The 13,720-nt window shown below is 36.8% G+C and overlaps 1 protein-coding gene across 1 annotated transcript in view; it reads right to left on the bottom strand.

Annotated features, from left to right (window-relative positions):
* Nucleotides 1-13,258, bottom strand: part of tmc1 (transmembrane channel-like 1) — an 85,545-nt gene extending 72,287 nt beyond the window's left edge. Inside the window, exons 1-2 of the mRNA XM_051928569.1 lie at nt 13,204-13,258; nt 7,296-7,358 (exon numbers count right to left, since the gene is read on the bottom strand). Of these exons, the coding sequence (XP_051784529.1) occupies nt 7,296-7,358; nt 13,204-13,258 (118 nt within the window). The remainder of the gene's footprint in view (nt 1-7,295; nt 7,359-13,203) is intronic.
* Nucleotides 13,259-13,720: the final 462 nt, after the last annotated feature.

Genomic DNA, 13,720 nt, shown 5'->3' with positions numbered 1-13,720 from the left:
AAAAATAATTAAAAAGCTTAGCTCAGATTAACTTTGGTAATGTATTAAAGGATGCAAAACCATACAAATGTTGGTAATTTCATAAAATGCAGCTTCTGATATTTCACAGTTTATTTGGTTTTAATTTGATACAAAATTGGACTAACTCAAATGAGTTTTAATTGAATTTATTTTATTTTAAAGAAACTGTAAACAAAATTTCATGTCTATGCATTTTGTATTACAAAAGTAACACCCTAATAATTGCTCTTACATCACAATGAGTTTTCAATCATTCTTTCATAGAAAATTGATTACTCTTTCAACAGATTCTATTTTAAGCTAATGGGGATGCAGGGATGTGCTGAGGGCTCTTTTTAAAGATTATATGTCATTAACTGAATACTTTATTAATATTAAACCTTTGCCAGATTGTTGCTTGTGATGTTATATAAAAAGCAGTGTGTCTGAAAACAGTATATATGTTTTTATTTTCACATTTTAAAAGTTTTGACACACTCCAGTGTGTAATGCGGAAACCATTATATCTAGTATGCAACCAACAAAGCTCTTACTTGGGTGACAGTTTGGTCAAAAACTCCTCTGAATCAGTCATCCATTTTCAGAATTATTTATTCTAGTTCAGGCTTTTCTGAGTGCTTGTTGCTCTGTCTCTGTCTTCCTTTTGAAAATTAAAATCACCTCACTTCTTGTACTCCCAATTTTCTAGCCCCACTATCATATGTGGTACCCATAAGTGTTATTCACAGCAAATTTGTTGCATTTCAAGTTGCCCTTGTTTGTCAAATCATTTACTGATAATCTGGCCTGTTTAGGAGAACTTTTTTTTCAGCATCCCATTATGGTTTGCGAGGCAAGTACGATATCAACCGCAGCTGTAACAGCCAACATTGGATGAGAATATAATGCTGAACATTTGCATTACAGACTGGTTACAAAGCTTGTGCATCTCTCACTACGTTCTTTCAGCTTTGATCTTACGGAGGCACCGTTGCACAGTGGCTAGCACTATGAAGAGCACATGATCGCGTTCACAGTTAATATAACTAGTCTATTGGCTGACGCACAGCAGATTTGAACACTGGGAGAAACTCGGGGTCAGCAGAGAAAACTCAAGCAGATATAAACAGAACATGAAGACTTCATGGAAACCAAAGGTAAAAAGGCAGCTGGTGAACTACTATAGCATTAGATTTATTACTATTTAGAAGACATTTTCATCTTTTTGAAAGAAGCAAAAGTGCAAAGCATCAGCGCAGACAGTTTGGAGAGCCTTCAGCGGGACTTTAAAAAATAGAACGAGCCAGCAGCTTCTATCATGACACACCACTTTGAATTTTCGGCCGTTAACTCTTTTAGAGCCATTTTCTTTTCCTTTTCTCCCAGGGCTGAAAATTTTTCCAAAAACTCAGTTTTTGGAAAAGCACACAAAGCAAACTTTCTCACATAAATCAATATGAAATGTCTGTTGCTACATGCATTGCCCTGGGCACTACCCACAGCAGCGACAGGGCAGGGTCGAGTTGCTGTCAGGCTGTTTTCTGAAAAGCACACAAAGCAATAGTTTCTCACATAAATCAACATAAAATGACCTATGTAGTTTTTCTGACTGTTGACTGCAATTTTGCCATTTCTGCTTTGTTTTGATGTAATTCTTGATTCACTAACACAATGTCTGACTTGTATTTCAGAATGGATGAACAGTAACTTTCTCAAGCTAAATAAAGAGAAAACTGAAATCTTAGTGATTGGCAATAATGGATACAATAAGGCTATTAGAAATAAACTGGATGCATTAGGATTAAAAGTCAAGACGGAGGTAAAAAGCTTAGGGGTAACTGTTGACTGTAATCTGAATTTTAAATCGCATATTAATCAAATCACTAGGACAGCATTTTTTCACTTAAGAAACATAGCAAAAGTTAGACCTCTTATATCATTGAAAGATGCTGAGAAATTAGTTCACGCCTTTGTTTTCAGTCGGCTAGATTACTGTAACGCACTCCTCTCAGGTCTACCCAAAAAAGACATAAATTGTTTGCAACTAGTGCAGAATGCAGCTGCTAGAATCCTAACCAGGAAAAGAAAATCCGAGCACATTTCTCCAGTTTTGATGTCACTACACTGGTTACCTGTGTCATTCAGGATTGACTTTAAAATTCTGCTTATTGTTTATAAAGCCTTAAATAATCTCGCCCCATCTTATATATCGGAATGTCTGACATCTTATATTCCAAATCGTAACCTCAGATCCTCAACTGAGTGTCTCCTTAGAATTCCAAGAGCAAAACTTAAAAGAAGTGGTGAGGTGGCCTTCTGCTGTTATGCACCTAAAATCTGGAATAGCCTGCCAATACGAATTCACCAGGCTAATACAGTGGAGCACTTTAAAAAACTGCTGAAAACACATTATTTTAACATGGCCTTCTCATAACTTCACTGTAATTTAATCCTGATACTCTGTATATCCAATTCATTATAATAACTATTCATGGTGGCTCTAAAATCTGTACTAACCCCTACTCTCTCTTCTGTTTCCTTTTCCGGTGTCCTTTTGGTGGTGGCGCATCTACTCAAAGCACCGTGATGTTCCAACAGTGATGGATTAAAAGCCAGAAGTCTGCATGACCATCATCGTCAAGTCCTTCTGTGAGAACCTTAAATACAAAGAGGACTATTTCATTTTTGTTAGGTAGAATGCCCAGAGTGGACTGGGCGGTCTCATGGCCTGGAACCCCTGCAGATTTTATTTTTTTCTCCAGCCGTCTGGAGTTTTTTTTTGTTTTTTCTGTCCCCCCTGGCCATCGGACCTTACTCTTTTTCTATGTTAACATCCATCCATTTTCCAACCCGCTGAATCCGAACACAGGGTCACGGGGGTCTGCTGGAGCCAATCCCAGCCAAAACACAGGGCACAAGGCAGGAACCAATCCCAGGCAGGGTGCCAACTCACCACAGGACACACAATAACACACCCACACACAATGCACACACTAGGGCCAATTTAGAATCACCAATCCATTTAACCTGCATGTCTTTGGACTGTGGGAGGAAACTGGAGCAAACCCACGCAGACACAGGGAGAACATGCAAACTCCACACAGGGAGGACCCGGGAAGCGAACCCAGGTCTCCTAACTGCGAGGCAGCAGCGCTACCACTGCGCCACCCCTATGTAAACTAATATTGTCTTATTTCAATTTCTTATTTTGTCTTTTATTTTTCTTTTCTTCACTATGTAAAACACTTTGAGCTACTCTTTGTATGAAAATGTGCTATATAAATAAATGTTGTTGTTGTTGTAATATACGTTTGTGTATCTCTAACTGAGTTGTTTCTTCTTTGATCTCACAGAAGCATGGTGGTGCAATGGTTGGCACTGCTGCCGCACAACTCAGGTCGCCATTTAGGCTACAATAATCAGTCCAGTATAGTTAGCAGATGTTTCAATAACCCTCAGGGACACTTTAAAGATGATTCCACCATTATAATCCAGTCAAATCTAGTTCAGTTTGTCCGTCCCCATTGACTTCAATGCATTTCGATATTCGCAAACAATTCTGTGATTTCTCTAAGCTTGAGGTGAAGAGAACACCGCAGAGTTTCCTCATCATTATGACAACAAGGAGAACCCAGTGCCTTTCCAGTGTGGACCATCAGCACATGTTAGCAGAAGTACTGCAGGGTATGAGGTTTGGTGAAAAATTATATTTATGGGAATGCTCTCTGTAAAAAATTAAATCTAAGCAAGTGAAAAGTATTTATATCATGACATTAAATCTTGTTTTCCTTATTGCATGAACTATTGACTTTGAACAAAATTGTATTTACGATTATTAGCTAATTTTAAGAAATCTTGTCAAGTGAAATTTCCTTACACCATTGACAGATATTTTTGCTAAATAAAAACAAAACAACTCCCATTTAAAGTTTTTAATGTCTAGTTTTTATATATGCATTACTTGCAGTGTAGCTCTTTGCATAATATAATATTGACTGCTTATTGTTTTTCAATCCAGTTTCATTATACTACTCCTATTGTATGTAACAATAGTGTGTCCCTCTTCATCACAAATCCAATAAATCCAACAACAAATGCAGATTTCCTTAAATCTACTGTATATATACAAATGGCAACATTCTAATTCCTGAAGAAAGTGGCTTTCGATCAACCGCATCAGTGATATATCTGTTGGAATAATTTCTGTTTCATCAATAAGCAATGTATACTTATCCTCAGCAGAATGCAAGTGTGTATTTTGAATATTGCATAGAGCAACCTGTCATGGTGAAGGTCAAACAAAGGTGTTAAGATCTGTTATTGTGATCAGAGATTAACATGCATATTAAATGCTTAGTTTATGACTGCACAGTCCATCTTGCCAATTTAAAGATGGGGCACCTATCAGGTACAGGCCTTAACTTGAGATATCAGAGGTGATATCATGTATATATGCTGGCACTCTGTGTTAGAACTTGATTGTGATGGTAGAACTCTGTAAAGAGTATTTTTCTAAAACAAAAGTACTGTCACGGGTGGCTGGGTGCCATACCCAGCTGGGACGCCTATATGGCACCTCAGCTAGGAGAGGACAGCCGCCCTGGTTGCTATGGGAGTAACAGGAACCGATCTGGAAAGCTCAACCCTATAGGGGCCCATGGCCACCGCCAGGGGGCGGGTTCTGGATGCTGAAGCCCTGGAAGCCAGCACTTCCGCCACACCAGGAAGTGCCAGCGGAAGTTCATCATGGGGTACCTGGAGCATATCCACGGCAACATAAAAGGGGCCGCCTTCCAACAGTTCGGGGCTGGTGTTGGGAGGAAGGAGACAAGGCTTGGGAGAGTGGAATGAAGTTGGCCTGAAGAGGAGCATTGGAAGGCTCAGCAAGAGAGGTGTTTGGTACTGGAAGCACTGTGTGCTGTGCAGGACTTGGGACTTTTACTTGTAAATAGTGTAAATAAATCATGTGTGGTGGACTTAAGACAGTGTCTGTCAGTCTGGGGTCAGGCTGGCTTTCACAGTACTAAAAGAGTTAGAAGGTCCATATGACACAGCTTCATTAGGAAGAGAAGGATCATTCAGCTTAAGAGCAAAGGGGAAATAAATGAGTTCAGATACGCTGTTCTTCTAACTATACTTGAGTTTTTCACAGGTGTTTCTAAATGGTTTCAGGTATTGGCTGCATAACTGAAAAGGATGTAATGGAAACAGGGGAAAAGATTACACCAGATAGACTGATTTATGTTTTCTATTAAATAAAATTATGTACAGTGTTTCAGCAAGAACGTTAGATATGTAAGAACTCTGTTCACGTACATCTGATAATACTACTACTACCACTACTACTACTACCACTACTACTGATATCTGTTCATTAATTGGTTAATTGGTTAATAGTTCAAAATGAAACACAATGTATAAAGAAACATTTAAACAATGTCTATTTAATAAAATCACTTGCTTAGCTGTTGTGAATACATGCTTTCCAGAGTAGCAGTGGTATTTGACCATCAATATCAGGTGGTGTTGGCATTACCACAATTTAATTAATAATATGCTGTTAAAAGAAAATGTTTACTTGGTCCATCATTTTTGTAACAGCAATACTTAACATTAATATCTAAATGCCAACCAAATGTAAATGAAAGTTGATGACCAACATGCTATGAGGTATGTGAAGTGTTTATAATTTGTTAGTAACTGCTTTAATTTAAATTCTGAAAAAAGTGTTAGTCATTGTTAAGTGATAAAGCTACTGTTGTAAGACTCATGCCCCAATATCAGTTGGTGAGCATACTTGTGTATGTGTGCTTTCTGAAAGTAAAATCAGTTTAGTCCATCTTGGAAACCATGTCAATTCCACTGATATAACTGAACTGATTACAATTTGTAGAGAAAGATTGTGCACTCAATAAGCACAGTTTAGCCTAATTCTTGGCTAAAGACTATTAGTAATTAATGCTGTGTAATATACGACGCTATATAGCGCCTGACCCGGCACAGACTGATGCAGAGGTACGTACTTAAACAAAGCACACTTTTATTTTTCTTCAGCCGTGCTGCACGCCTTCCCCGTGTCCCACAGGCCCAACACAGTCCCAAAACACTCACAAATATTACCGCTACACTCTTCTCTTCTTCACCACCACTCCTCCTCAGGCTTAGTCCTCCTCCTCCTCCCGACTCTGGCTCTCTTGAGTGGTGGTGGCTGGCCTTTTTTATACCCCACCCGGAAGTATTCCAGGTGCTTAATCACCTGGGCCTAATTGCATTTCCGGGTGGGGCTGAGGAATTGACCAGCCGGGCTGCAAAGTCCATGCAGCTCCCCCTGGCGGCCATCCAGGCCCCCAACCAGGCTGTGGAGGACTCCATGTCCCATGGAGCCATGCGCCAGGTTGGGGAATCATCGTCTGCCAGGGAGGCTGCCACCAAGCATCCCGGGGGAGGTATTGAGCTGCCCACAGTGGCTCCCCCGGAACAGATGCAGCAGGGGCGTCCCTGCCAGGCATGGGACCATTGCTGTCCTTTACAGCTGATTATTATTGTAATTTTGGGTTTCTTTAAAAGTCACTGGTGTATGGCATGTCTAATTAAGAGTATTTCTGAAAGAATATTCTTATTTATCTCTGCATCGTAATTTAGATAGAATGTCAAAGAATTATAGAACCATATTACTTTTTTGACAATTTCTGTTTGATATGATGGGTGGCGCAGTGGGTAGCGCTGCTGCCTCACAGTTGGGAGACCTGGGGACCTGGGTTCGCTTCCCGGGTCCTCCCTGCGTGGAGTTTGCATGTTCTCCCCGTGTCTGCGTGGGTTTCCTCCGGGCGCTCCGGTTTCCTCCCACAGTCCAAAGACATGCAGGTTAGGTGGAATAGCGATTCTAAATTAGCCCTAGTGTGTGCTTGGTGTGTGGGTGTGTTTGTGTGTGTCCTGCGGTGGGTTGGCACCCTGCCCGGGATTTGTTCCTGCCCTGTGTTGGCTGGGATTGGCTCCAGCAGACCCCGTGACCCTGTGTTTGGATTCAGCGGGTTGAAAAATGGATGGATGTTTGATATGATCATAATGCATTTGATAGTAAATGTGTTGCAAAATATATTGATTTATTCAGAAATACAAACACCACCTTTCAAATGTAAAAGTAGGAAGGAAAATTTGATGCTTATTTTAATTTACTGAAATCATACTTAGATTGTTAATTATGTAACTTGTATATTGCAGAAAGCATTACTATTTAACTAAAATTATGACTCCACCCTCCATTATAAATAAAATTAAAAGAAAGGAACAGTTACCTGTGTCATCCTCTTCACTGTCATCTGAACTGACGTCATCTTGATTGTCGACTTCTATGCTGACTGTTAAAACAAAAATTAATTAATTTAATGGTTCCTACCTTATGTATAAAAACACTAATTTCAATGCCATTATCAGAAAATAATATACTATACAGAGACAAAAGTTAAAAGTATGCTTTATTTATTTTACACCATGAAAAATTTCCTTCATTGAATGTCTTTGTATTTTTAAGCAAAAATGTGCTTTTGTCTTGTACAGAATAAAGATTATGGTCAGTGTGGATCATTGAAGATTCTGATCTGAACCTATGCTTTTATGCTGTCATCGAGCTTCTAAAAAGTCTTAATTTCCACTTGGGGATGAATAAAGTACTATCTATCTATCTATCTATCTATCTATCTATCTATCTATCTATCTATCTATCTATCTATCTATCTATCTATCTATCTATCTATCTATCTATCTATCTATCTATCTATCTATCTATCAGAATGAAATTAACTCGTAGCTATAGAATGGAAATCCTACACCACCTCTTCCCAACATACTCTGTTTGGTGTACCAAATTAACTATTATCTGAAATCAACTAAACAGAAATCTTGTGGTTCAACGCTCACTTAGAAAATTGTTCAAGTTCAGGAGAAACTTGTGAAGGCTGTAATGTAACTTTCAATTACACCCCTTCAAGATTATCCCATAGTTCCACCACCCCTAAAGTGAATAACATTTAATATATGGTATTTATTCATGTACTGTATATGTACCCTTAGAATACAGTATATATATTTACCATTGACAATGGTTAAATTATTTCTTAGTTTAATTAAATTTAGAAAAAAATTTAATTCACTTTAGAAGGAACAACTCAAAACGTTGAAGAAGTTGTCAAGCATTGATCAGTGTTGTCCTTAAAGGAACACTCAATCCAAAAGTGTTCATTTTTGTGTTACTTATCCCCATTGGCCAAGAACTTTTTAACCCATGTTTCAATGGAGAACCAAGGTCATAAAATTTTTGATATTGTGGGCTTCAATTAAAATCCACGCTGAACAACAGCAAACATTTACAAAATGTTTATGAACATAAAACCCCAAAAAACCTTGTATCATATAATGCAAAGGTCAGATACCTAGTGATATGTCCCCAATGTCCCAAACACAGGTATTTTGAATAACATATTGGTAAATAAACCACTTTCAGAAAATGCTTTCATGCACAAGCGAGAGAGGCAATGTCTAAACAGGATTGAGCTTCTGAACTGAAGACACATCCCATTCCTCATTAAGAGAAAAATTCAATTCAAGTTCAGTTTTCAAGTATTGTTAAGTGTGTATAATACTTAATAATAAAATCTATATGCTTCACACAAACTATTAACAGTAGCACAATACCAACAGCAGTCAGCAAACAATCAATACAGCACAGTCAATACAACACCATACATTAAATGCTATATCAGGTCACATGCAATACCATATATAAAAGAAACAGTTGGAATTATCAGTATAAGTAGCCCTATGACTTATGGGTAAAAACTGTTCTTGAATATAGTCGTGGAGGTGCTAGTGGTCCTATACTGTTTACCTGAATAGGGTAGGGAGATGTCTATCTTTTGATGGCAACATGTTTCATATTTGTCCTGAACATAACAGAGGTAGTGCTTTGTGATCCTGAGATGAACAGGTTCTGTATGAGAATGTAATGCAGACAGGGAGGACTGACTGCACTGTGTACACAAAGAAGTTGGGGAGCGTTGTACAGACTCCTGAAGAAGTAAAAGAACTGATGCATAAGCAATGTGACTGCATGTTTTCTTTTTAGAAGCCATTTACTGTTTGTAATGGAAGTTCAATTTTGTGTTGCCATATAATTGAATAAAGTAACATGTATCACTAACAGCAAGAAATTGATTGTAATAATAGGCCTGGATGAAGTAAAAACCTGAAGCCATTGTGGCCACCTGGAAACAGAGTTTGAGACAAGCGATTTACACATTTTTTGATTTCTGTTCAAAAGTATTTAAAGTTAAAATTATTATATTTTGAAACCCCTGCATTAGAGCTTGGCAATCCACATACTCTAACACATAGGATATTTCTAACATAGTCTTCATTTATTGAGAACATCATCACCTGAAGAACTTATTTAGGACTTTAATACAGCTTTTTAATGAAGAAAATGTAATTTAAGTTTCAGAATGTTAAAAAGTGACTCAGATAAAATGAAATGCGACACACACAATGAAGTATGTTTGGTTAGCAGCAGCAATTGTCTTACTAATTAAGAAATTAGCTGGAATGAAAATTGCATTTACTGTGGTCCTCCAGTAACTGGGTTTGACTCCCCGGTGTTGACTTATGGCACAGTGGGGAGATCTCAGTGGGAAATAACTTCCAACACTTTTGTGACTTCTTTTATTTTTATTTAACAGGGTTTTGAATTTGAAGTCCTAAGTCTTATTATCACAGGGAAATTATATATATTCAGCAGCATGAGAATGCATATGCTCATTCATATTATATTAAGAAAAAGGCAAAAGCAATTAAAAGCCTCTTAAGTTAAAGAACTATTCAAAATGTGAGATGAGAAGGGTCCCCACGCTGCACATTAAATAATAAATAGCTGTTTACAGACATAGCATTTGTCAATTTGTGTAACCAGATCTGCATCATTACATGGGGTATAACATTTTACAAAGGAAACAAAGAGGCTCTTTTAATGAAATTCCTTTCATGTAAGTTTATCCTATATAAGTAGGGGAAGACGTTATGTCAAAAAACATTGGTACGTGCTTTATCTGCTTGTCACATTGGCTAAGGTTACATGTACTGATGCTACAATATATCAGCTTTTCTGAGTAAACCTCATAAAATAACAGGAGCATTGCTCTCACAAATTTAATTTTCCTGTGCTAAACCCAAGTACAAAGATAATGTTTTTTTTTAAAATAAATTTCATTTAGACCTCGTATTCAAAATAACACAGTAGCTGAGTTAACAACTGGCAATTACAGAATCATACAGAAATCACAAAGATAAATCTGAAAATAGCATTTTTAACTGTAAATTAGCTAAGAATATTTTTGAATTTGGGATTGAAAGAGGATTCCAACAGAGTTTTATGAACTAATTATAAAGAAAGACTTGTAGGATGTCCACTTCAAAACTGAGTAGGCAAACAATGTGGACAGTAAATCAGGTATTTAAAAAATGTTATTAACTGCATGGATGTACACAGTCTAATTAGTGATACAAGAATCAAAGGCAATATATAGCAGGTGAAGTGGGGGGTTGGAGGGGGAGGTTATAAGGCGGTGGGCTTCAGAACACTTTCTCCTCCACACCCACTCTTCTATATATTGCCTTTGATCCCTGTATACACCTGTTAGGTCATAAAGCTTAGACATAAAAAACTTTTTAATGTCAAAACTATTTTATATTATGATTCATTTTCTCCCTTTGTGGATCTCTAGCCACAGATATGCAAACCGTATCACAGACCTTCGCTTTCACAGTCTAATTAGCATAGAAAAGTCCTCTGGTGTTTTTTAATTTCTTTATTTCAAATCATTACAATAGAATACATCTCAATTTAACAAATATGAATAATATAACAAGTACAATTAAATTCAGCATTCAAGATCCATCTGAAGATGTGTTTTATTTCAATGTTCTAAAAATGATAAGCTATGTATGACACTTTCAAGAGCTTTGTGAAATGGACTGGAAGCCATTTTTGATTATGTTGATTCTTCTGTTTAATTTTAACTATAACTGGTCAGTTGTGCCTAAAACAATCTAGAGTGTTAAAAACAGAAGATATCTGTAAGTTTCAGTAAAAACAAAAAACAACTTCACTAATGTTTTGTTAATATGTGGTACATTTGTTAAGTAAAACTGTTGAAAGCGACCCCCAATTCATTAAGCATGGGGTGAAAACTTCAATTTTAAAAAATATGCTTGTCCAGTTCCATAAGGGTGCCATTCAAAATACCCTTACTTCCTCTGTAATGGCTGGTTCAGTAATATGTTTACCAAATCTAACACAAGCCACTTGAAAAACAAAAAATACAGTAGGCTTAAAAGAGCAATTCACTCCAGTAATAGAGACATCTCAGGTCAGGAAATACGTAGAAAGTGTGATGAAAGACACCATTCACCTGGGATGGCAACTTTTTCAGCTATTAATATCTGTAACATGTTTGTTATAATAGGTGCCTTTGAACAAGATACAATTGAGATCTCTATTCTTGTTGATCAGAAGATTTCATAAACTGTTGCTGCTCATGGACCCAGAATCTTTTATCGTTAACTTTATTAACTGGGCAAGGTAATTTATGATATTGATCATGCATAATGCATTGCCTTTTGTTGTTGTTACACATATTGTTGTGGTGGTTTTAGACAATGCCAGTAGTAATTTTTCAATTAAATTTAATAATTACAAGTATTTTGTTTTCCCTCCAGAATCTTGCTGCTGATTTATGGAAAAGTTTGCTATTTTTCATTACTGCAATTGAGCTTTAAGTAAAACTGTTTAGCAAGCTTATCTTTCCTTCAGTAGATCTAAGTAAAGCTCATCTGACTGAGCCAAACACAGATGAACTGTAGAAGATCTTTTTGCCCTAATTGTCTTGTGTCTTATATATGTTTAATCAGGCTCTCAGTCAGGGCTCTCAAATGACCCCAATCTTCTTCTCAAATATCTCTTTTACTGTCGCACAATAATTTTATGTAGGGAATCCAAAAAAAGTACTGTAAAGAATGGCACTGACTTCCTATGACCCCAAACTGGATAAGCGAGTTAGAAAATGGATGGATTGTAATGAAACCACTAGACTTCTCTAGCTTGTGTAAGATGTCTGGTAAATTACTTTAGTTTCATTAGAAGTTTTAAAATAACATTTAATAAACTATACTGAGAGAGAAAATGGAAAATGAGGTAATGAATATATTAAAAATGCAAACATTGTGACTGTTTTTTTTGTATATATCTCATTAGGTTTACTTTTACACCTGCACATTCGTATGTGAGGATCTTGTTTTCTTAAGCCTTATCACTTCTCATAATTTAATTTTCAGCTATTTTATTTCATGTTGTTGGATGTAGGATAATTAAATTGTGTCCATGAATATTAACTAACTGTTGATATCTTTCACCAGAGAAGAGTTGTTTAGTTGAATATTATTAGAGCAACGAAGATTAATAAAGCCTGTGTTATAAACACAAATTCTGTGAAGAATCAGTTTAAGATACATACAGAATAGCACTAAGGAAAAACTATTATAAGAAGGTTATACACTACTTCCAATACCACATCCAGTTTTGGACTGCACTTGGACATTTATTTTATCCATCCATCCATCCATGATCCAACCCGCTGAATACGAACACAGGGTCACGGGGGTCTGCTGGAGCCAATCCCAGCCAACACAGGGCACAAGGCAGGAACCAATCCCGGGCAGGGTGCCAACCCACCACAGGCTACCATCTATCGACAACAAAAAGAATTTTAAGTGAAATCTCTATGTGCAGGGCAGGTGCTGTGAATTCTCTATGTAATAAACTTAAGTTATAGCGTAATGAAAATTGCATAATTAGATCCAGACCACCCTATATAAAATCAATTTAACAGCTTTAGAAAGAACAGATTGCCTTATTATGATTAAGTGCCATCTACAATACAACTGGTAAAAATAATGACATACTTTAGCTCCATCCTAGAAGAGAAGCTTGTAATAAATTACACAGTAAGCAATTACCCAGAATCAAGGTATAATGAAAAAAAAATAATACTGTACAGTATGTAGTGTTGCTTGTAACAGCAAGGTATTCAAATAAAATATTGAGTTAAATTAAACCAAAATAAAAGTCTGAGGGATGCTTTAAACAAGTTAAATTACCAAGGGAGGCCTTTTGGTCATTTCCACAATAGAGACTTCTGGTGACCGTTACCATCCCTTAATGCACAAATGCCACTGCAAAATCAAATGAGTCGACCAACTCTGAAAAGGTTAACTTGTTGCTAGTCTTGCATGTTTTTAAGAAAATTGCTAGTGAATGCAAGTGTGCTACTGTTAGTTTAAATGAGCAGATTAGGAATGATCTGGCCATGTATATCTTATTTCATGCCTCTGTATTCATTCTTGCCATTTATGTTGATTGTTCTGCTTAAATTGTAGCTTTAAGGTAAGTTCAACCTATTTTACATTCAAAATACAGTAAAAACATATTCTTAGCACATTGCTCTCTGTATAGAAGAGCAATGAATAAAGGATTTTCACCATACAATCCGCACAACATTGCAAGAAACTGCAAAGATGAGTTATTCTGCTATTTCAGACACACATTTACATGTTCAATACCTGCTTGATCTTTCTTAGTGCTTCTTAAAATGTAATATCTATTTTGGGAATAGTT

The sequence above is a fragment of the Erpetoichthys calabaricus genome, chromosome 5, assembly GCF_900747795.2.
Source record: "Erpetoichthys calabaricus chromosome 5, fErpCal1.3, whole genome shotgun sequence".
Taxonomy (NCBI): Eukaryota; Metazoa; Chordata; class Cladistia; order Polypteriformes; family Polypteridae; genus Erpetoichthys; species Erpetoichthys calabaricus.
Note: the sequence above shows the minus strand (reverse complement) of the source record. Positions and strands in the feature narration are given on the sequence as shown.